Consider the following 22,618-nt stretch of genomic DNA (forward strand, 5'->3'; position numbering starts at 1 on the left):
TTATCTGTGAGTACTTCACAGCTCATAGGCCCAGATGTGTATATCTACTGTATGTAGATGGGTTTAATTCATTTGGGCAATAGTTTGACATCAAGTGAATACCATAAAATATGTGTTTCTTGAAAAAAGCAGTACACAAGATAGAAATGATGTAACATTTTCCTGAACAACAAGTCATTGAGATTTTAATGAATAAATCATAATGCAGGAGTATTAAACGAGACCAAATGACTAGATAGATGTGCTCTTTATACTTTAAAACATACTAAAGTAATGGAAATGGATATCATATTAAATCATAAAACTTCAGTAAGAAGTCAATCAGCAAATAAAAACTAAAAAGTAAAAAAAGAAAATCTCAAAACCTGCACATGTAAACCCATTGAAGCAATATATTAAAACATATTTTAAAGAGTAATAAATTAGAATCATATGAAGAAGCTTTAGAATTACATGGTATTATAGTTGATTATGTTTTGACAAAATAATAGGACTTTAAAATGCACATAGTTTGACTCCTTTTGATGATAAAATTTTCTTTTTCTTTTGTAGAAAATGATGAGGTCATCTGTGTTTCATATGTTCATACTAAGCATGGTTGCTGTCGATGTGATTGTTGCTGCTAGCAACTACTATAAAGGAGAAAATTTCAAGAGACAATATGATGAATTTTATCTTGCTGAGGTGAGTATGCTGATATGACTATCTGGGTAATTTTCAAGAGAAGCTAAAGTAAAAAATATGACTGTCAAGAACATTTTAGTGTGTAATTTTTTATTCCCTTAAGCATTCCAAGAGTACTTTGCTAACTTGTTCAGCTTCCTCTGCCTGACAATGGCTGACAGCCCTATCTTACAACATTTTGAAAGGTAATTTCCTTAAACAAAATGTTAGCGGTCATGAGCTGAGGCTTAAGTATAACATCTGCTTGCAATGCATGGCTGCTGAGTTGCTATCTTTCTCTGTCAGAAGTGTAACATTCAGAAGAATATAACTTTAAGAAGATGACAAAACATTGCATTTAAAAAATATGATATAGAACTTCTTCCAAAATCATCTTTATTTTATATATATACTTAGCTGACAGAAGATCCATAAGCATAACCAAAATAGTGTTACAAACTGTCTGGCTTCAGCAATTGCAAGAGCACACCACAAAAAAAAAGATTTATGCAGTCATGAATTGTGTAAAGGAGGAGTCTGTGCTCCTGAACTAGTGAATTGGAGGCAGAAGTGACATTCTGACAGGAGCCTGCTTGAGTCATTAGCTGGGCGAGGATCTTACTGTAGAGCATGCACTAGAGGTCCTAGAACCTTGCCTGCACTGGGCACATTTCTACTTTATGCTTACTGCAGTTACCTTCAGTTACAAAGTTACAAAGGACCAGTTACACAGTCCCTTGGAGCCAGAGGGGTCATTCTTGGACTACAATGAATGACAGAAGAATGTTCCTGGTTGTTTCTCTGGTTTTGGTTGTTGTGTGGTTTTCTAAATATATTTGATATTCAGACTCACATGCCCAACTTTAAACCCTTTAGTCCACAACAGTACAATGCTTTATGAATCTCCTTTTTTTAAGGAAGGTTAAGTTGGTACATATTTTTTATCTTAGTTTTAGAATTTGTATTTGATCTCTTAAAATTATATGAAGTTGGGAGTTCACTGGTTCTGGGACAGAAATGAGAGCAAAAAAATCTATTAAAAACAGCACCAGAGTCCAGACCTTTAAAAAAGTGCAGATTATAGACAGCAATGCTGCATCATTCTTCATTGTCTCTCATGCTGCTGGGGATTGCTGTATTTTGTATGAATATTGAGTCGATGTTGTTGTGAGCAGCAATTACAAGAATAATTATGAAATGTGTTGTCTTATTTTATCTCAACTTCTAAGACTATTTGAAGAACAACATGAACATTAAAATTATTATCATGAAAATAAGACATTGGAATAAAACCAGCAAATGCTGGGTTGTCATATGAAATGCTCCACAGATCTTAGAGCAGAATTGAGGACAGGGAAACTCATTTTAATCTCCTTGATGGTTTAACCCCAGCCAGCAGCTCAGCCCCATGCATCCTGTTGTTAACTCTGTCTCAGTGGGATGGAGCAGAGAATGGTCAGAACAAAAGTGAGATAACTCATGGGCTGAGGTAAAAACAATTTAATAGGTAAAGCAAAAGTCATGCACACAAGCAAAGCAAGGGATTAATTCACCACTTCCCATGGACAGGAAAACTATCTCCAGGAAAGCCAGGCTCCATCAGCCGTACAACAGTAAATTGGGAAGACAGTGTCACTTTAAATATCACCCCCATTCCTTCTGCTTCCTCTAGCCTTTTGTGCTTGGCAAAATGTCCTGTGGCATAGGATATCCTTGTGTTGGGATCATCTATCCTGGCTGCTTCCCCCTCCCCACTCTTTGGGCACCCCCAGCCTGATCACTGGTGGGGTGAGAGGCAGAAAAAGCCTTGACTCTGTGCAAGCACTGCTCAGCAACAGCTGAAACAACCGCGTGTTACCAACGCTGTTTCCAGCACAAATCCAAAATAGCACCATACAAACTATGATGGGGAAAATTAACTCTGTCACAGGCAAATCCAGTACAATATCCTTGGCTGGAAACAAATTATTAAGTCAGCATTAAAGCCTGAGGCCATGAACTCTTCACAGCAGACATTTTTGCTTTGTGCCCAGGATGCAGCAAGTGGAGCCTGGATTCTTAACAAAATAGCATTCATTCTATTTATATTCAAAATAGGGAACATTGCATGTCCTATTTCTATTTTGGTTCTGAATATATAGTATAATTATGCTTTTATTAATCAGTGCTAGAAACAATCTCAACATTTATTTCAAATATAAAGTTTGCAGAAGATTTTTTTTTCAGTAGAAATACTTGCCAGGGTTTATTCAAGGTAAGTATATAATGTAGACTAGTGTATTATAATTCTGTCCTATAAGCAATGTCCAGTTTTCCTTAACAATACATTTTTCTCTTTCTACATAGCTTAGATAATTGATTTCTTAGTGGAGAGGTTGTCAGAATACTCATTTTTTCATCTTTTTATATTTCCAAGTATATGAGGAAAATTATTCTGGGATAGAGAAAGATGGGTTTTTTTTATTTGCAAAGCATTTCTTATGTCCATAAATTGGATTTCCTGGTTTTGTTTCTCTTTTTTTTTAATCCTGTGATGCTTTTACTAGAGGCACTATAAAAATCAAACTAACAGAATCCTAGTATGTTATAGAAGAAGGAACAAAGTATCAGAAGAGCAGAAGAATAAAAAAAAGTCCTGAGAGAGAGGAAAAATTGATAAGCTGGCATCATTTCCTATTTGGTTGTTGTGGAACTTCTTTTTTGTAGCACAAAGGGTGTAGAAAGGAAATATTTCTAAGAGCCCTGAAGAAGCAGAATACTCTAACAATGCAGGTTATTCAACAGTGTTTGTCTGCTTGGTGAAGAGGATGAGTTGGAGCAGGATGCACTTGTGTTTCTCTGTCTTTTCCATTAGAGGAGGCTACAGAAAGCTTTCACTTCAGTGGGAGCTGACTTGAGCAGCCAACAGTAGTGAGGATTCACTTTGCTAAAGGAAATAGCCAGATAGACTACAGCAAGCATATTCTGGCTTTCTGTTATATTTTCCAGAAGTTATCTTGGAAGCTGCTGGTTTTAGGAGAAGACATGTCCAACAAAATATCTCACTTGGTCTATTCTATGTATCACACGTTGTAGTGGCCTAGAATTGTAGAAATACATCCGCTTAAATTCAGTGGGCAAATCTACATGAATTTATTGAGATGCCCCATACCAAGAAATGAAACCTGTTTTCATTGTTGGAAAGATAAGGCAAACACAAGAAAGCAAAGGTTAAACAAGAAGATAAAAGAAATTAATCTATACCCAGATCCCATTGTTTGCATAATTTTGTATACCCAGTAGTAAATAAGAGGTTGTGACAGGCATTTCAACTTGTATGCATCAGTTCTGCATATTAAGCAAAACTGGAATTTTAACAGGATGACTCAAAGCCCCAGCACAGTATCCTGGAAAGAGGAGAGCTTCAAACACACTTTGGTAATTTTTAATGAGGATGCTGACTTTAAGCGCTCAATACCTAGACAAAATAGTGATGGATGTTTGTTTTTATATGGGTCTTCCATTATAACATGTTACAGACTAGCTGTCTTATTTGAGTACGGTTCCTACAAATACTGTCTGAAGACTGGAGTTCAAAACCAGGTGCTCCTATATAGTTTTTCCTAGATTCCTTTTGTAACCTGTCCTCTTGCACTGCTGCCTTTGAGTAGCCTTTGCCTTGTCCTGGATGAGGGAAGGACTGAATGCTGTGTCAAATCGGGTAGTGAGGGAAATGCTAGAGGTCTGTGCCCTTAATCGCACTGATCCTCCTTGGAAGAATTCTTACCTTTCCTGACACCTTGATAGCCTTCTAAGTAGGACACAGTTACAAATTTAAAAAAATGTCAATGTTGAATACTGACTGATAGTGAGCTTTGCCTCTGCCAAAAAAAGTGTTGAGTGGCTACTCAGAAAAGTTAATGTTGATGAAGGTGCTATAAACTTTCCAGGTGGCCAAAAGGGACATGAATATCAGGGAAATGGCCCATTCCTGTTAGCTCCTCTTTGGCCTCCCCAAAGCAGAATTGGCAACATAGTGGAGGGTGGCTGCTTGGCAATTGTTTATGTCTTACACCTGTTTTTTCTGCTCTAGCTTCTTATGTGAGTTTGCTTTTGCCTTGTCTCTACAGCAATGAAAGGAATTTTTCCAACTTTAAAAAAAACTCATGAAACTATAAAATTGTATTGCATTTCACACCTAACAAAAAGTTCTAGTCAGATATTCTGAATCTTCTCCTGTAATTAATTACAAGGAAGGAAAAAAATACAAGCTCTGTCAGCAGGAAGACAGGTGTATAAATGTAATCAGATGTTATGCAAACCATTTGATACATTTTTAAGTGCCAGTGGTTTGAATTCATTTGACAAGTATGTGAAATGCAAATGATCCTGCCCACACATTTTTAGAATAAATTAAAATACACTTAACATCATATTTGTTAGTCTTGTTCTAATAGGAAGCCTATGTGCTCTGAAGTGTGTATGTGTGTATTTAAATGCCATTGTTATTCCACCTGCTCTGTATTGAATCCCAGCTGTTTTCTAACCACTGTTCCATTTTGCCTAATTCAATGCCCTTCTTCTTTTAGGACTCAGTTAGCTGTTGTGTCATTAAAAGTGAGCTTTACTTCTAAGATTTTTTTTCTGCTACAACATGTTCCTTGTGTCTTAGACATTTTCATGTAAAGGAGTAGTCTCTTCAAACCTGTCTCATTGTTCTCCTGGAGCTCTTTGAGATCCCAGAACACAGGCTGAAAAACTGGCCAGATCCATTTGAGGATAAGGGCATAAATGTGCCCCTTCACCGTCTGTGAATGAAAGCACACAAATGTTTCTCAGTAGTCTTTCTTTCCTAAGAAAAGGAAAATCTCCTGAAGAGATTTTTTTGAGTGCTATAAAGCATTTTGACTCAATTTAATCATTCTGCGGACATTTGAAGCTTGATAACTATTTTACATGCCTTGAGGAAGTCAAATAGTATAGCTAGTAGCACTGCTTGTAAATAGCTGTGTGGACTAGGGGAATAAACAAATGGCATAAACTTAAGTGTTTAATTTCCATCTCCAGTCCTGCCTGTGACAGTCCTGTACACATAAAATACATAAAATTCTATATAGTTGTCTCACAACCTCCCTCTTTCATTTTGATAAATATATTTTTGATGGACTGTAGAGTTTAAATTTTAAATAACGCAAATACTTAAGGCAGTATCCCAGAGATTTTCATTGTCAGGGTCAGGATTAAAATCTTAGTCTCTAACTTTTTTCAGTAGACCTCATTGCTCACAGTCAATTAGTCTCTCTCCCTCTAAACAGACTAATAATGCTTGTCTTCAAAGGATATGTAAGCTGCATTTTCTTTATTTGTACTGCACTTTGAAAGCATTAGTTGTATTTAGATGTGACCTGATGTTACTTTAGTGTCTCTCTTTTAAGCCTCAGCTTGTGTAAAGGGTCAGAGAAGAACATTTCTGAGTCACAGAAAAGTATTTCCATTGCATATCCTGGCTGAGGAATATGTGGAAGAGAGCATCTCAGAGTATATACAGTGGTAAAATAAGAAGGCACATGAGGAAGTGTGCCTAGCCAGAAGGATTTTTGGTAGTGAGAGAAGTAAGATAAAATGAATCTTAAAGATGCACACCTATGCTTTTGTTCAAACTGAACATTACGCATTTTGCTGTGCAAATATTTCAAGAAAGGCCTCTGGAAGAACCCCAAAATCATTCTCTACAAGTCTTCCCTTGTAACTTTCCACCATGTCCAGGTTCTTTAACATCATTATGAAAATTAACTAATTCTAGACTGAACTTTGAATTTCCTCTCCTTTTAAAAATTTTTTTAGTGTGTTTTTTTTTTTAATTTGTTTAATTGTTTAATTGTTTAATGATTAAAAAACATTACCTCTTTTCTACCTGTTTTGGTCGTCATATTGCTATGGTTGTTTTAGAAAACTGAAGTAGCAAATTTCAAACTTTGATATCTTTCTTAGATCTCTTAAAGTTCTTCAGAAATCTCATATGTGTAGCTTCATATTTTGAAAGAGTCATAAATCATATTTTCTTTTTTATATATGTATTTAAAGTGCAAGATTATCAGGATAGATTTATTACTTCATCCTTTCCAAATCATAAAATCTACCTGTCTGTGTTGACTCTAGAAAATTTTACGAAGTGTAGTCTTTTATTGTTTATTCTGTTTAGAATATGGTGTCTTTTTATGGATATTATATTTTTATGAATATTATGAAGATCTTTATTTTTATCATACAAAGCCCTCATAGACATCATGACATAGAAATGTCTAATTTAACTCAGTGTTTTGAATGCCTCTTTCTTATTTTGTATATTTGTCTAGGTTGCTTTTACAGTTCTGTTTGATTTAGAAGCTCTTCTGAAGATCTGGTGTTTGGGTTTCACAGGATACATCAGCTCATCTCTTCACAAGTTTGAGTTGCTGCTTGTAATTGGAACCACTCTCCATATTTATCCAGACCTCTATCACTCTCAATTTACATATTTTCAGGTATGATCAGCTACTTTTACTTTCTACCCTATATAACAAATTAAAACGTTACCCATGCACATTTCACACAAATTTCAATTTTCTCACGATATTAACTAATTTTGAAAATAACTTTAAAATAAAAAATCTCTGGTTTTAACTATATTCATTGGTTGGATTTACAAAAATAGGATTCTTTCTAACCTTGCTGAGAAGTCCTTTCTGTTATCAGTAACTCCCATTTCTTATCTGAGCTGCACTGTTCAGTAAATTCTGGTTTGTTTCTTCATTGTTCTTCACTGAGCCTTGACCTTTTACACAGCTGTTCACATCACCTTCCTGTAGTGTCCGCTGCTACTTTCCTGACTGCTCGCCCTGAGGCCTCAATTTACTTGCTGTTGTTTCTCCAAGTTTTTATCTCTGTGGGAATCACATGCTAAGCTAAGTTACCATGGGTCTTCTGAAGTAATTTCTCCAGAAGCATCCTAGGCTTGGGTTTTATAGCTCTTCAGCCACTCCTTAACTTGAGGGAAAGTGTGTTTATTGAGACTTTTCCTGCATTTTTATTTGGGTGAAGAGCAGGAAAGAGAGACAAAAAAAGACTGATTAATTCTGACTTATGATTCTTCTTGTCAGCCAGCCCAACCAATTCCCCATTCATCCTCCTTCAAGTGCTTAGGGCTGATCCCTAAAACAGAGTTTTGGTAGAAAGCACTGGGATTCATTACATGTTATGTTCCACAGTGCTGAAGGAAGGATTTTTTAAAGAATATATATTAAAGCCTTTATATCTGCTCATTATTCAGCAATGGATTGGCATGTGCATAAGTAAAATTCAAAAAGAGAAAATAATAAAACATCAGACAGAGTCCTGTCAATAAATATGATTAGTTATAATGACAAATATTGTGAAAATGAATACTTCATGGGGGAAGCAGTCTCCCCAAGTGTGGGTTGAAACATCATTATGTTTCAGATAAGATTTTCAGATTTCTGCAAATGTCATCCAGTATTTTTTCTAAATGGTTCTGCAAACTTCAAGAAAGATTTCTGGATGAAAAAATATATTTTGTTTTCACTTGATATCATTTAAAGACTTTTAAGTCGTTACAGCTTTTATTTTGCCATCCAAATATGTAGAATGTTGTTACTCAATGCAGCATGATACATCAAAGGTGCAAGGAAGGATGATCTGTCAGGACTATGCAATTGCACTCCTGTGTCAAAAGCACACAGGGAGTGTAGCTGGGAGCTCTCAGTTAAAGCAGTCAGTAATTTAGTTAATAATTGGTTGATATTTATTAGGACATAGTCCACTTATGACTGGTGGTTTCTTTGTAAGAATTTTCAGCATAAACTATAAATGTTTGACTAAATGGATGACGTCATCACTAGCTCATAGGATTGAAAATATAATTAAAATGTAGGCAGATGCTGGTAATAACATAATAAATCTTTTCTTTATAATGTATTTAATTAGTGGAGCGATGGTGGTGGTGGCTTTTTAATTACACAGTGCTAGCTTTTATTACAGAAAATTTCAAGATGTGATTTTTTTTTTTGTCCAAAATACATGAAAGACATACGTTTTACAAGCAGAAACACCTGCTACACTGAAAGATTTGGGTTGTATTTTGCAATCCAATTTCCCTAGGAGGCGAATGATTGGAAGGTTGCAGAATACCTTTGATGTCAGCATGTAAGGCACACACCATATTCCTCCACAGTTAAGTTCTGGGCAAGCTAGATAACACATTTACAGGTCAACCAAGGTCAAAAAGTCTTTTTCACATGAATACTTTTTAATGTTAGGCAGATATCCAGACATTTAGGTATTCATGATGACAGGATAAATGTGTTCCTTGTCAGCCAACAAAACAGATTACTGAAGACAGAAGTCCTTCTTGACACATTGCAGGATAGCAAGCAAGAATTATTGTTTGGCTTGTCTAGTCCTCCTTGCATACATTTCAGTTTGCATTATTCATTGGTCTATATCATTACCCTTTGCCAACACATCACTCAGTCTTTACTACATTGGCTACTGTCCACCCTCCCACCTATCTTCCTTGCATTCACTGTGCATTTGTTCAAGACACTTTGCAAAGCCCTCTGCGAAAGACTACAGCAAAGGACTGTTACACAGATATGTCTGTAAGACATAAAATTAGTGAAGAAATGACAGATTTTGCAGAGATGTGTAATGAACCAGCATAAAAGGGAGAGATTTAAACACAATTTAACCTATACTGGGCTGAAGAGATGGTATTGTATTTGTTCCTGGGGAAAATGCTGCTGAGTCATTTTCTAAATAATTATCATCCCATGCAGGAGATACAGCCATTATTTGTAACAAAGCTGTGGTTCCTTTTTTGTATTATTCATTTTGATTTGTTTTTAATGTATTTTTATATTTAATCCAAATAGTGCATCTTCTACAGCTCCTAAATTTAATACAATTTGCAATCCAATTACACAAAATGCATAAATTCATTAGAGTGTACTTATGCTAGATTCAATTTGTTACTTAATGAAAATAAATGAAGAAACCAAATAGTATCAATAAGATTAGTGTGTTGCTTAAAGGTCAATTAAAGTTCCCCAAAGAAAGGGGAAAAAAGTAAGGCAGATAATTGAGTTAATCTAAAACACCACTCAGAATACCAACTAGCATGAAATCTCCCCACTGGGGTCTGTATTGAAACTAGTATTGATGGGAGCAGAGCTAACATTTATACCATGAGTAAATCTTGTAAGTAAGAAGACACCATGTTTACATTTTAGTAGTACTTGGAAATCTCCTTCATCTCACTGTTTCCCTTGGTAGCCAGTTTCATGTATTCAGATTACATGTAATGTAGTCTTGATACCAATATGAAAGCAAGGGCTTTATCTCATCTTGTGCTAATGTTGTGAAAGTTAAGCTGTCTAGTGTAACCTCTGAACCTAGGACCCTTGTTTGACACTGAAGACAGTGGATGCTTATCCCATCTCACGTAAGGGCTCTGGTATGTTTGGAATAAGTTCCTCTCTTGAGCTGACTCTTTCTTCCTCCCCTTTGGTGGTTAAATCTAGATGGCAAGCATATTTTGCATAGCTTACAAATGGGTAGGGACATGAGCTTCATGTGAAATCCAAAGGTGTGCATTATTAGCAAACTACAGGGCACAGTGAACTCATTCTATGAACAGCTTCTGTGATACTTATTTTCTTTCCAAAAACAGCACAGTAATTGTATTTGACTTGTGCATAAGGTCAGACAATAATTACACTGTAATTCCTACCTTTCAGTTTTAGTATGATTCCTGTGGAAATCCTGGTGATACCTTGGAATAGAGAGCCTTTTTATTCCTAAGAACTGCAGAATCTCAGTTGCCCCCTATGCTGCTGTCCGTTGTCTTCAGCAACTTCTGTGGCTGCCACTGACTCTTGTTGATACTGATGTTCGTGTCACTGTGTCAACATCAATGCAGAAATAAGAGAATCAAAGCTGTCAGCAGCTCTTTCAAAGTAGACTCGGCAGATGGGTCAGGAGTTCCACACAAGATCAAAGTTTTGCTGCCAGTACTGAGAGGTGTCAAATATGTCAGGGCCAAATGGTGCTATTGTGAGATACTGAGTTTCTCTGATACTGAGAAACGTGACCCAAAATTTGCCACATTATATATAATATGAAATAGCAAAATATGTTCATTACCAAATTTGCTAGGTTATTTGGTACATAATGCCAAACAATTTTGCTTCAGGTCACTGAAACAGAGAGATGATCTGTGGAAAAAGGCTTGGCAGTTCTTTGTGTGAATATGTAATCTGGTATAAAAAACATCATAAAATGAGAGAAATCTAAGTTGGAAGTGGCTTTTCAAAGCCATATCACTGAGCCTGCTGCTCAAGGCAGAGCTTTCATCAAAGACTTTTCAGAATCCTGTCCATTTAGTATATGAATGAAATTTTAACAGGGATGATAATCAAATGGGATCTATTTACCTAGCACTTCAGTAGATTCTCAGTTGCTAAATCTAGGCTGGTGTGCTTTAACTCCTACCCAAAGGCATTCTTATGTTTGGTAACACACTATAAACCTCCTTTGGTCTCTGATTCCACATCACATTCATATTTGATATCTGTGATGTGTTTTGTCTATGTCTTTGTTCCCTTTGTTACCCCAAAACCAGCTTCACTCAATTGCATTTCTGAAATGACTCTTCAGGACTGGTGAGCTGACTACAGCCTTGGGGAATTTGGGCTGTCCCATGCCTGTACTATCATCCCATTCCTGTAAGCCTCAACGCTGCCTATGCTCCTGGCTTTGTGGTTTTAACCTGACACACAACTTGTCATCTATTACAAGTGGTGGCAACTTGATGTTTATTGGTCTACAAGGCTGCAGGTCCCTTTTTGGCCATGAATGTCCAATTTTTGAAAGTTTTTATTAATGCGATAATCGAATAATTGATACAGTTGAATTCTTCTCTTTCTTTGCAGGTTCTTAGAGTAGTTCGGCTTATAAAGATTTCTCCTGCTTTGGAAGATTTTGTGTATAAGATATTTGGACCAGGAAAAAAACTTGGGAGTTTGGTAGTATTTACTGCCAGCCTTTTGATCGTAATGTCAGCAATCAGTTTACAGATGTTTTGCTTTGTGGAAGAACTGGATAGATTTACAACCTTTCCAAGGGCAAGTATAAACAGTACTGATTACTCATTTGCTTGTCACTATTTTCTTATCATGGATATTTACTTACCATTGATTTCAGATTTGACAGTGTTTGGTAAATGATTGGACCTAGTGATCTTAAAGGTCCTTTTCATCCTAATAATTCTGTGATTCTGTTCGGGTTTAATCTAGCAAGTAGAGCTAAACATTACACAGCCGCTTGTTCAATCCTCCCCCTGCAGTGGGATAGAGGAGAGAAGTGCGGGGGAAAGAAAGCAAAATTTGCAGTCTGAGATGAAGAAGTTTAGTAGGACAGGAATGGAAGGGGAGACAATAATGATAAAATAATTAGAATATACAAAATCAGTGGCTCACAATGCCATTGCTGAGTGTATGTTGACTGATGCTCAGCCAGCCCTCAGCTCATAACCAGGTTTTCCCTAGTTTATATGGGGACCATGATGCAATATAGGATGGGATATCTATCCCTTTAGTCATTTGGGGTCACTTGTCCTGGCTGTTTGCCCTCACGACCTCTTGTGCACCCTCAGCTTGTTCACTGGTGGGATGAGAGGCAGGAAAAGCCCTAACTCTGTGCAAACTCTGCTCAGCACCAACTGAAAAATCAGAGTATTGTCAATATTGTTCTCATCTTAAATCCAAAGTATAGCACTGTGCCAACTACTAGGAAGAAAATTGGTCCTATCCCAGCCCAAACCAGGACAGATTCTATCATATTTGTTATTACATTAGCAGTCTTACTTTCCTTCTGAGCAATGCGATGCAGTTTATCTCCATATGTATAGATTAAAAAAAAATATTTTTTTTTTGTGTGTAATAGTCTTCCTGTAGTCCTTGTGTAGTGAAACCCATCTTTCCTTGTGATAGGTATTCTATTTCTGCTGTCAAGGGAACTCAGAGAAATTTTACCCATGTACCATGGTGATGACACAGCACAGCATATGGCTTTAACAGTACTCTATCATGTTACAGGAAGAGGATTCATGTCCACAGGCATGAACATTATCCCAAGAATTTATATAAAACATGTCTACACATGATTTATATCTTCATATTATGAAATTAGTTGTTCTTGATGTGTACAGGAATGCTTGTTTTACACAGGATTATAAAACCTGTCTGCATTGACAAAATAAGTGTTTGCCTTTTGGGTATATATAACGGATATTTATGGGCATTATGTTAATTCAGAACAGAACACTGAAAATCAGTGGAAATTGAAGCTAATGTATTTATTGAAGCACACTGTTCTGAATGAAAATAGTGCAATTTCTTTAATAGTGGATTAGACTGAGTGTACATGGATTGGTTCCAGTGACAATTTATTTGTTTCTGTCATTCCAGTTTGGGTATCCAATGTATCTATTTTAGTGAAAGTGCATTGGTTGGAACAATTAAATAACAATGAATGATGCAGCCTCAAGGGTCATGTATTTAGCGAACAAAATGGCTAAACAACAATTTGTAATTATCAAGCTGAACTTGATGTATGGGAAGCTGGCCATCCAATGTGAGACAATGCTTACCCACAGGGAATAATGTAACCATGCTTGCTATTTTGGAAAACATGCTTAGAAAAGTAGCCACTAGAATTAGATCCTCAGTATCATTCATTAAATGCTGAATTAAAAAAAAAATAAAATAAAACTTAAGCTTTCCCAATTAAGTCAGGTCTCTAAATCACATGATATTACCACCATATTCTATTTTCAATTCTCATGTACAACTTCTGAAAAAACTGCAGGTTTCAAATCACCATGGAATTTTGGTTTAGAATTATTTTATTATTTATGCAAAATGTCAACGAAAGTCCAGAAAGAATAATTGTAGTATGATCAAAATAAGATAAGATTGCAATCACCTTCACATTTTAACTAGATAAATTGATATAAGTACCTGAGAAAGATCCACTTGCAATGAAAAATGGCCAATATATGTCAATATATTAGCAAAGTTTTGGATTATATTGAGCATTTTAATCTGCTGACATTTAAGCTTAAATAAGGGCTTCTAGCATATTAAATTCTAACAGGTATATGTAAATACTAAATACATGTTTGAAGAGTGAGAAAATATTTTCTCCAACAAATTATAGAGTGTTTTTACAAACAGAAAATTACTTTACTGTTCTTCTATTTTATGACAATTAGTGGAAAAGAGAAGAGCTGTTAGCAACAGATACAAAATAGAAGAGTGTTCCAGCAATATTGAATTGAAATGTTTTCAGTATTTTTCATATGATAGCCAGAAGCATGAGTCCCTCATTTTTTTGTTTAATGTATTCATATTCACTTCATTATATTTGTTTCAGAAATGTATAATTTACAGTATTTGGTTACTTTCTTTTTTAGTTTTATAGTGAAGTATCTCTTATTAGGTTAATTTTTTAGTGAAATTTTTTTACTCAAAATTGTGATTGATCATGTGAAATAGTGGCATCCCTCTGAAGGAGTGTGTCTTCCTAGAAAAGTCTGGGAGCTCTCAAATTTCCTTCCCTGAAGAAAGATCACTGAATCAGTTTGCAATAAGACAATTATAATTATTTTCAAAACATGACTGAAGACATGCTATATAACATACTAGATTATATGAAGTCTGCACTACCAGAATTTGCAAAGATAAATTATTGGGACTTGACCTCAAAGAAGAGCAAACCTTAAATAGCCAGGACTGTTGCTGTGAATTTTTTCAGTTACAAATACAGAGGAAAAGCATGATAACAAAAATGGTGACACTAAATTTTGAGTTTGTACATTAAAGTGCTTTCTGCACTGAAACCGACAAAACCTAAAATCATTTTGAAACTAAGTGCTTTATAAGAAGGCACAGTATGGGTTTTGGAACAAATAGACCTCCTCCTTTTGCTAATGTCTCTAAATTGCATGTTTTCACATGGTTTCCTGATGAAAATCAATAGGCACAAGCTCAATGTTGCCATAGCTACTAATTTCACCCTTCTTTTGGCCATTACAGCTTGCCAAATGGACTGACTTTCTCTCTAATACTAAGTACAAAAATATAGATGTTTGCTTTACTGTTTTTAACCATCTGCTATCTGTTATTTTTGCACGTCTTCTTGGGCTGCACATATTGAGTCATGAGGAAGGACAGGGGTGGCTGGGCCTCCTGAAGAAGGCATAGGTGTAAGGTGGCTGCTAAGAAAATGCACTCTATGGAGAACAAAACACATTGTTACTGTCTCTGACTTCTATGCCCTGGTTTCTTTTGGAGTTTGCGGCTGTGTGCTGACTGCTCTGTCTCAATTTACAAAGTTGGGAATGCTGCCCTTCTTTTAAATGGGTCAACACAAGATGATAGCCAGGCCCAACTGATAGCAACAACAATTCCCCAGTTTTCACAAAAGCAAGTGTCTGCTCCTAGCCTAGGAACCTTGGAAAAAGTTCATGATGTGAAATATTAATTCAACCTAAGCAATACTCATTAAACAAAGATGAACAATGAAGTCTTAATTCTCTGATGCCATTAAAATCTCAGTATCACTGCCACATTTTTAAAGGATGGCTCCTCTTCTTTCAGGGCATTACTGAGCCCTTGTGACTGTGTCAGGAGGAAAACGTACATTTCTGGTGGTAGAACAGCTTGCAAAGATATTTCAGCAATGTCCTAAATCTCGTTAACTTGATTTTCAGAAGCAATCAATTTGCAGAAGCAATCCCTATCATCGTAGAACTGCTTCTATGCATTAGGCCAGTGGAATTTGGTCCCCAAAATTTTGTGGGCAAGCACCACTTACAAGACAAGAACATTACAACTGTAAATAGTAATTTGTGTGTCCACCTCTGTAACAGTTGGACAAGATGTCAGAACTGGCACTTTGGCTTATATATTCTACCAAACCTTTGCCAATCTTAAACTATAAATAAAAAGGTAGTTTGACTTCAGTCATCAAAACAGCTCATTAAGTAATAGGGCATAAATACTCAAAGAAATTGACAGTCTTTTCTATAACACAAATTAATTCAGAAAATCACCATTTGCATAAATTTCTAAGTCTCGTCTTCACAGATGTTGATTCTGTCAGCTAGTTGCATTTCAAATTAATTTTAAAATGAACAGTGGGAGGTACACCTTTCAGCTAAAAATAACTTGCTCTAAAGATTGCTTGGTGCAAAAAACATATTCATTGTGCATTGCCTTATTTACTTAAAACTAATGTTTTGCATTATACTGGAATTTAATGTCATAATAAAATGCTTAAATTATATTGAAAGGCCATTTTATAAAACTATATGGACAACTGGTTTGGATAGAAGATTAGATTTTTTTAGTATTAAAAGAATATCTTCTCCACATTAATCTACTATTAATTGCATTAAAGAGGAGTCCAAAATAAAGTACTGATGGTATTTTTATACCTTGAAGAATTAAGTAAAATAAATATTTTTAAAAAGCAGTAAGCTGTGGTAATTGTCTGATTCAGAAGAAAGGATATTGCACTAGTATTTTTCAGGAGTGGGGTGTGTTACTTAATGTAGTGCTCACCTTATGCTTCAGCAGGCAGTGCCACACCAATCAGGTACAATGGCCACCAGCTCTGAGTGCAGACAAACAACAGCTGCCTGGTTTAGCTTCAGCTTCCCATTACAAAGGGAACCTGAGAAGTAGTGCTGGCCATTGCTGGGGTCCTTGTCTTCTTCACTCTAAAGCACCCCTGGCAGATCTAAAGGAGGCTGAATTTTCTGCTTGCTTCATGCATGCTCAGCTGGCTACAAAAGGCCTTACATAGCTAAAGATCCCAAATGTTTCTTTCTCTGCATGCCTTGCATGGGGACCAAATTACTTTTATCTAATGAAAAGAACTAATAATAAGAGTTGAAATGTTGTGCAGTATAGAGTCTGTGCACATGGCTGGGAGGGGGCACTCATTTGAAGGGAGGATGTGGCTGCAGGTTGGCAATGTGCTGGTTAAGGCCAAGTTTACTGGCAGAAACATAAAGCAGAGGGTACTGTGCAAATTTCAGTCCTCTTGCTTGGTCTCTTCAAATACATGACATACCACAGACTTTAACCACCCTATTTACAGATTTACAGAAATTTACAGAAAAGTAGTTGCCAGCATTTTTCTCTGCTGTTTCTAGTTCATCTAGCCTCTGTCCTCTATGGGATCTTCATGTTCAAAAGAAAGCCTGGGACTTTACATTTGGTCAGGATGTTTCTAGTGTAGAAATTAAAGTCTGATGTTTAACTTCTCTCTGAACATGTGTGATTGCTCATTTGGATGCCCTGATCTGCCCCATGTTCATCGCAGCTTCACATCTTGTAATTTGGACTTGTAGGTTTGAGCATCTCTGAAAATTTGATTAGTGTGAGTTAATTCTGAAAAGCAGTTGTAAAGATAACTCCCAAACTTCTTAACCTAGCAGGGTGTTTGTTCTTCTGTCTGCTTCAGAATGCCAAAGAGCACAGCAGCAATAAGAAACCAAGTTGGACTTCGATGAGAAGCCTTTCTGTGTGAGTCAGCAGGCAAATTACTTATAAAACCCTCAGCAGCTAAATGTTTGTGAACCCTGTAACAGAGTAAAAATTCATAGTTCTTCCTCTGAATATGACCTAGAGGCAACGTGATTCAGTTTCTGCACTTTAAAATATGTATTATTTAAATCAACAGAGGAGAAAAAGATTTAGTGCTAGGATCCTTATCTACAGTCAGTGAAAGAATGTACGGGTAGTATCAGTGGTCTTCTGGTACTTAGTTGTCAACTATTTTTCTGCTTCCAGTGAACTTTCTCCAAGGCAATCCCTGTGTACAAATATGGAAATAGTCCTCTCACACTGGACACTCCAAAAAGGCAGTGTCTTTTATGCAGTGGCTGCATAACAAGATGATGGGCTGGATTAGATTGTCCCTGCCTTACCCAGCCCTGTTACACCATCTCATCATGCTTTGTAATTGCAGGTCCTCCTTCCAAATTTTAGGCAGATAGACTTTGATATAAACTTCATTTCATGATACAGAATCAGCATGTAGCAAGTCATACCACATCCTCCTTGTTATTTCAGATAGTCTGGACCAGCTTCTTGTCACTAAATATTAATGATTGTTAGCCATAGGGATCTCACATAGAGCCAAAACCAAGTGCTGTGTGTGTGCACATGAACAGTCTAGAGTAAATTTGCTTTTACTGCAGGTGAGAAGTCACAGTCTGGGGTGGACTCCCCCAGGGGTGGGGATATAACCTTAACAGTTCTGTTTGCATTGGAAGAAATGTCGAGAAATTGTTTTGTTTGGAAAACTCTATTATAAACTTGAAAAAGAGCCCAAGCAAAGTATTTTCCTGTGGTTTATAATAATAATAGAAACTTGAAGTCTCCCACACAGTTGTTTTTGCCAGCAGCTTTAAAAATTAATTAGAACAATTTCATTGTTTCCCAAACACACAAGTTTGTACAGCTACTTGTTTTCAGCTTTTCCAGCACAGGTTTTGACTTAGGGTAAGGCGATGTGAAGAGCTGTCTGGATACTGTTTCCTCACAGGTTTGACAAGAAGAATGCTTTTCTCTTTGTGCCATCACACTAATGTGTTAATCTGCTGCTGCTGGGCACACTGAGCACAGATCTAATACATCCTTGTAACTGTGTCAACATTTTGAATTCTCAGAATCTTGTTAGCTGTAAGCTGCATTGTTGTTTTCAGTTTCTAACACATTTTATTATGCATAAACCAAAAGTAAGATACCAGCTTTGATCCTTTCTGTCTGGAAAGAGAATACTTTCAATGTCAGGCAAAAGCAAAAGAAACTTGTGCAATAGTTTGGCCTCCTTGAGACAGTTGAGGCTGTCAAGATATTTCACTTCCATGCCATTCTCAAACTTCTGTTTCCAAGGCAGTGTGCATTTCTCAATGTCTGTGTAGGATGTACATCTTGCAGTTACACATTACTCATGTTGAGTTCAATTCTGGTTAGTGCTGTAGGCTCCAGCTGGGGTTTCAAAGGTGTCTGTGTTCTCGACTTATCTGATTTCATATCTTCCCACCGCTAAATAAATAAATTGAAACATTCCCATTATTTCCTCTATTTTTGACATGTATACCTGGTCTCAAGGAATTTGAAAATGTTACAGTAGTAGCTACAACAAAAAATGCTATTTACAAAATATAGAGGAAAAGTCTGACTGGCTGAATCAAGTACAGGTGCAGAGACCTGGCCATGTGTTGATTATTCTCATCTGTGGAGTGCCTCAAATGCTTCTACTATTAAGATAACATAATTTATGATCACATTTAATTATAATGCTTTATTATAGGTATATTTAGAGAGAGGAAACATGGAAGAAAAAGCATAATCAAAAAATCACAATACTGTAAAATATTCAAAACACTAATCTCCAATGCTCAGGATATTTATCATATTTTTTGAGCCATGAAGGAAACCAGATGATTCTTTGGATGGACTGATAAAGCTAGGACTGTGTTACAAATTGACAGTTACGGTTCTGTCAAAGATCAAGCTATTTCTTTCTCCTTTAGCTCATGAGTAGCCTTTTACTTGGCTTTGAAAGTTAAATACATTTGTTAAGGTTAAAAAAAGAAAACCGAAACGAGTGTGTGTCTCTGTTAAATCAGTTACAGGAATGTGTCAATAAAACCATATTAGTATAATTTGTTAATATGTTTGCAATTCTATTTCTTGCAGGCATTCATGTCAATGTTTCAGATTCTCACACAGGAGGGATGGGTGGATGTCATGGATCAGACACTGAATGCTGTAGGACATATGTGGGCACCAGTAGTTGCTATTTATTTTATACTATATCATCTTTTTGCTACTCTGGTAAGTTTTCACTTGCATACGTGTTGTGCTTCATTTAATTTTGAACTACTCTCATAGCTCTTGTACTACTTACTATTCTCAGTTAGTTAAAACTAATTGTGGTACTCATTTTTAGCATAGGCAGCTTTTAGTTCGTGGATGTGGTAGAATAAATTTACCCCTCAGCCATGTGACACGGGGTGGTGGCCTTTGTTCTGGTGTGAGGTGGTGTTCTTCTTAGATCCAAGTCACACTGCCAGACTAACAATATAATTATTATCTGTCTTGTACCTTTGCAGCTGTAATGATTCCAGTGAAGTGATTTTATTTACCATGTAGGACTGGTCTCCTCAGCTTTCACTGCATTCTCTTTGCAGCAGCAATCAAAATGAGATGTGTAAAACCTTAAGATATAAACACTTAAGTAGTCATCTCTACTGTCCTGTTGCCTGATACAAAATCAGTGCATGAAGAATATATGATATAGTATGTCAAACAATAAATTATGAGAACTAATACAGCAGCTCCTGCACATAAACAGAAGTGTGGGTTATATAAAAAATCCAAAAAACAACTTTTTTTTTCTGTATGCATTTCAAATGGGATTATTACATTCTTTTACAGGGTAAATGGGAAGGAAAAGGTCTCTGGTTATCCTGTATCAATAAGGGCTTGTTACTTTAGTTGAATACTAACAAAGAGAAAATACCATAATCAGGAAAATAACCATTTTATGCACCATTAATTCACTCCTACTATTGTTAATTTTGTATTTTCTTTTGACTGCAGGTTTTGATGCAGTTAGTCTTATTTTCACTTTTTTCCATTCCATTTTCTTTCTTTGCTCAGATGTCTACTTACATAAGGCACTGAGGGTATTAATACAATCTCCACCAGCTTCTATCTACTTCTTTTACTTCACAGTATATCCCATTTCATTTATAAAGACTGAATAATCAGACTACAATTGTGGGTGCAATGGATTACTTCATATGGACTGAAAACTTGACTTTATACTTATACACACTTTATAAATGGCAATAAAGTGCACTTCATGCTCTTAGAGCTGCTTAATTACATCAAAGTATAAGCCAAACAAATGTATGTATCAGAAGATATATAGCACATGTAATTTGCTCACAGGGGTCAGAAAATACAACTTTTCATGCTGGAGTGTTCTTTTAAACTCCTTGGAATTTGAGTTTATAAAGCAAAAGGGAAGTGATTTTTTGGTCATAGATTTGAAAGCAGTTACTGATAAGAGAATCTTATTGATGTGTCTTTGATGCTTCATCAAGAACATTTGCTAATCAAGAATCCATTTTTACTTCTTAGATAGAGAAGTATTAAGCAAGTCCATTAAGTAAAATAGTGTCACGTGACCTCTCTGCTAAAAATTCACATCTTAACTGAGAAATAATTTAGCTGTAAGATCAATTTTAATATTCTGTTTTGTTTCCTGTTTTGAAAGAGTCATCTGGGACTTCTCTGTTTGTTTACTGAAAGCACTGATTTTGCTAGGAGCGAAGTCACTTTTCAGTACACCATCCTCAGTCCTTTTGAAGGGAATTTGCATTTAAATACACAGTCCTTGCTTTGCTCCATAAGGGTACACTTTTCTTCTTATTCACCTATGCAAATTCTACATGAATGAGGAAACCCTGCAACGACAACTTTGCAGAATTATCTGGGCTTATAAAATTTTAGTTTCAGATCTAAGATCTTCCTCAGACCTTGGAAGAAAAAAATATGTAGGACAAAGTTGTCTGTAGGCAAAAGAAATTTAAAAGAAAACAGCATGGAACTGGTAAGGGAGCATGAAAATTGTTGGGCTGCTACTAAAACCAAAAAGAAGCACTTTAAGAATAAACAGCCATCAGAGAATAACAGGAGTAAAGTCAAATGAAGAAGTTACTTTCACCAACCAGAAATGGGGAAACAGAAGTGAGAATGATAATTGCCGGCATTTGGCATGGAAGACTGTAGAGACTTGGAAAGAAATTAAAAGGTTTCACATTAGAAGGCGAAGAAAAACTGAAGTTCAAAGAAAACTCCCTCTCTTGGAAACAAGGACTTTTATTTGTTGAGATTGCAGCAGAGGAAATTAAACAAATAACAAGATTGCATTTAACTTCTTTTGTGGTACCTTGTCTTTTGTTCTTGTTGGCAAAAAAGCAAGAAGGGAGTTAATGAAAGTCTTGCTTTGATACGTATCAGTGTATGAATCAGCAAGACTGTGAGGGGTGATGTATTTAATGAGTACTGTACTTCTTTTTAGCATGGAACTGAACTTCCTTAACTGGTATCCTTTGAGCAGCACTGGATTATTGTAGAATGAACAGTTTATCTGAAGAAGGAAAACACCATACTGTAAAATCTTAACAGAGTTATAGCAAAACTGTTCATTAGCAACTAGGGATCAAAGTAATTTTCATAAATTGTTGTTGGTAAAAAGGAATGACAAAGGTCAGAGGGTCCAAAAACAATCAGAAAGTTCCACTTAGCATGGAAATTAGTAGGTTAGTCCCTGACCTACTATATAAGCACATGGCAGTGGGTTTTGGATAATGCAGTAAGGTGAAAGGGAAGAGAGAAATTAAAGAGGTATAGATGAATTAAAGAAAGAGAGACAGCAAAAGAGATCACTAGTGCTGCTTCCAGCATTCATCCAGCTGGAGGGGTGATGAGCTTGGTTTCAGCATCGATCCAGCAGCATCACTCTAGCTCATGAGATGTCCAGGATCCTGGGGGTGATTATCCAGTTGGCAAGTGTTGATCCATCTGTGTCAGTATGGCCAGTGGGATGTTCAGGGTACTGGAGGGTGCTGCTTGGGCTTGGGGAGGACCTTTTTGTGTTGAGGTTTCTCTCTTTCTATGCTAATTAATTATCATGCATAGTCTGTTCATCCAGGCCTTTCTGGAAATGGGCTTGAGGGCTTTGGGGGTCTTTGGTGGTGTCAATCCCACCCTATAGTCCATGCCTATGCCATGCCCATGTCCATGTCAAGTCATTCTTGCACTTG

The 22,618-nt window shown here is 36.3% G+C and overlaps 1 protein-coding gene across 1 annotated transcript in view; it reads left to right on the plus strand.

Moving 5' to 3' along the window:
• Window positions 1–22,618, plus strand: part of NALCN (sodium leak channel, non-selective) — a 233,685-nt gene that overhangs the window by 119,881 nt on the left and 91,186 nt on the right. Inside the window, exons 11-14 of the mRNA XM_058846993.1 lie at window positions 553–684; window positions 6,999–7,166; window positions 11,631–11,822; window positions 19,479–19,616. Of these exons, the coding sequence (XP_058702976.1) occupies window positions 553–684; window positions 6,999–7,166; window positions 11,631–11,822; window positions 19,479–19,616 (630 nt within the window). The remainder of the gene's footprint in view (window positions 1–552; window positions 685–6,998; window positions 7,167–11,630; window positions 11,823–19,478; window positions 19,617–22,618) is intronic.

The sequence above is a fragment of the Poecile atricapillus genome, chromosome 1 (assembly GCF_030490865.1).
Source record: "Poecile atricapillus isolate bPoeAtr1 chromosome 1, bPoeAtr1.hap1, whole genome shotgun sequence".
Lineage (NCBI taxonomy): Eukaryota > Metazoa > Chordata > Aves > Passeriformes > Paridae > Poecile > Poecile atricapillus.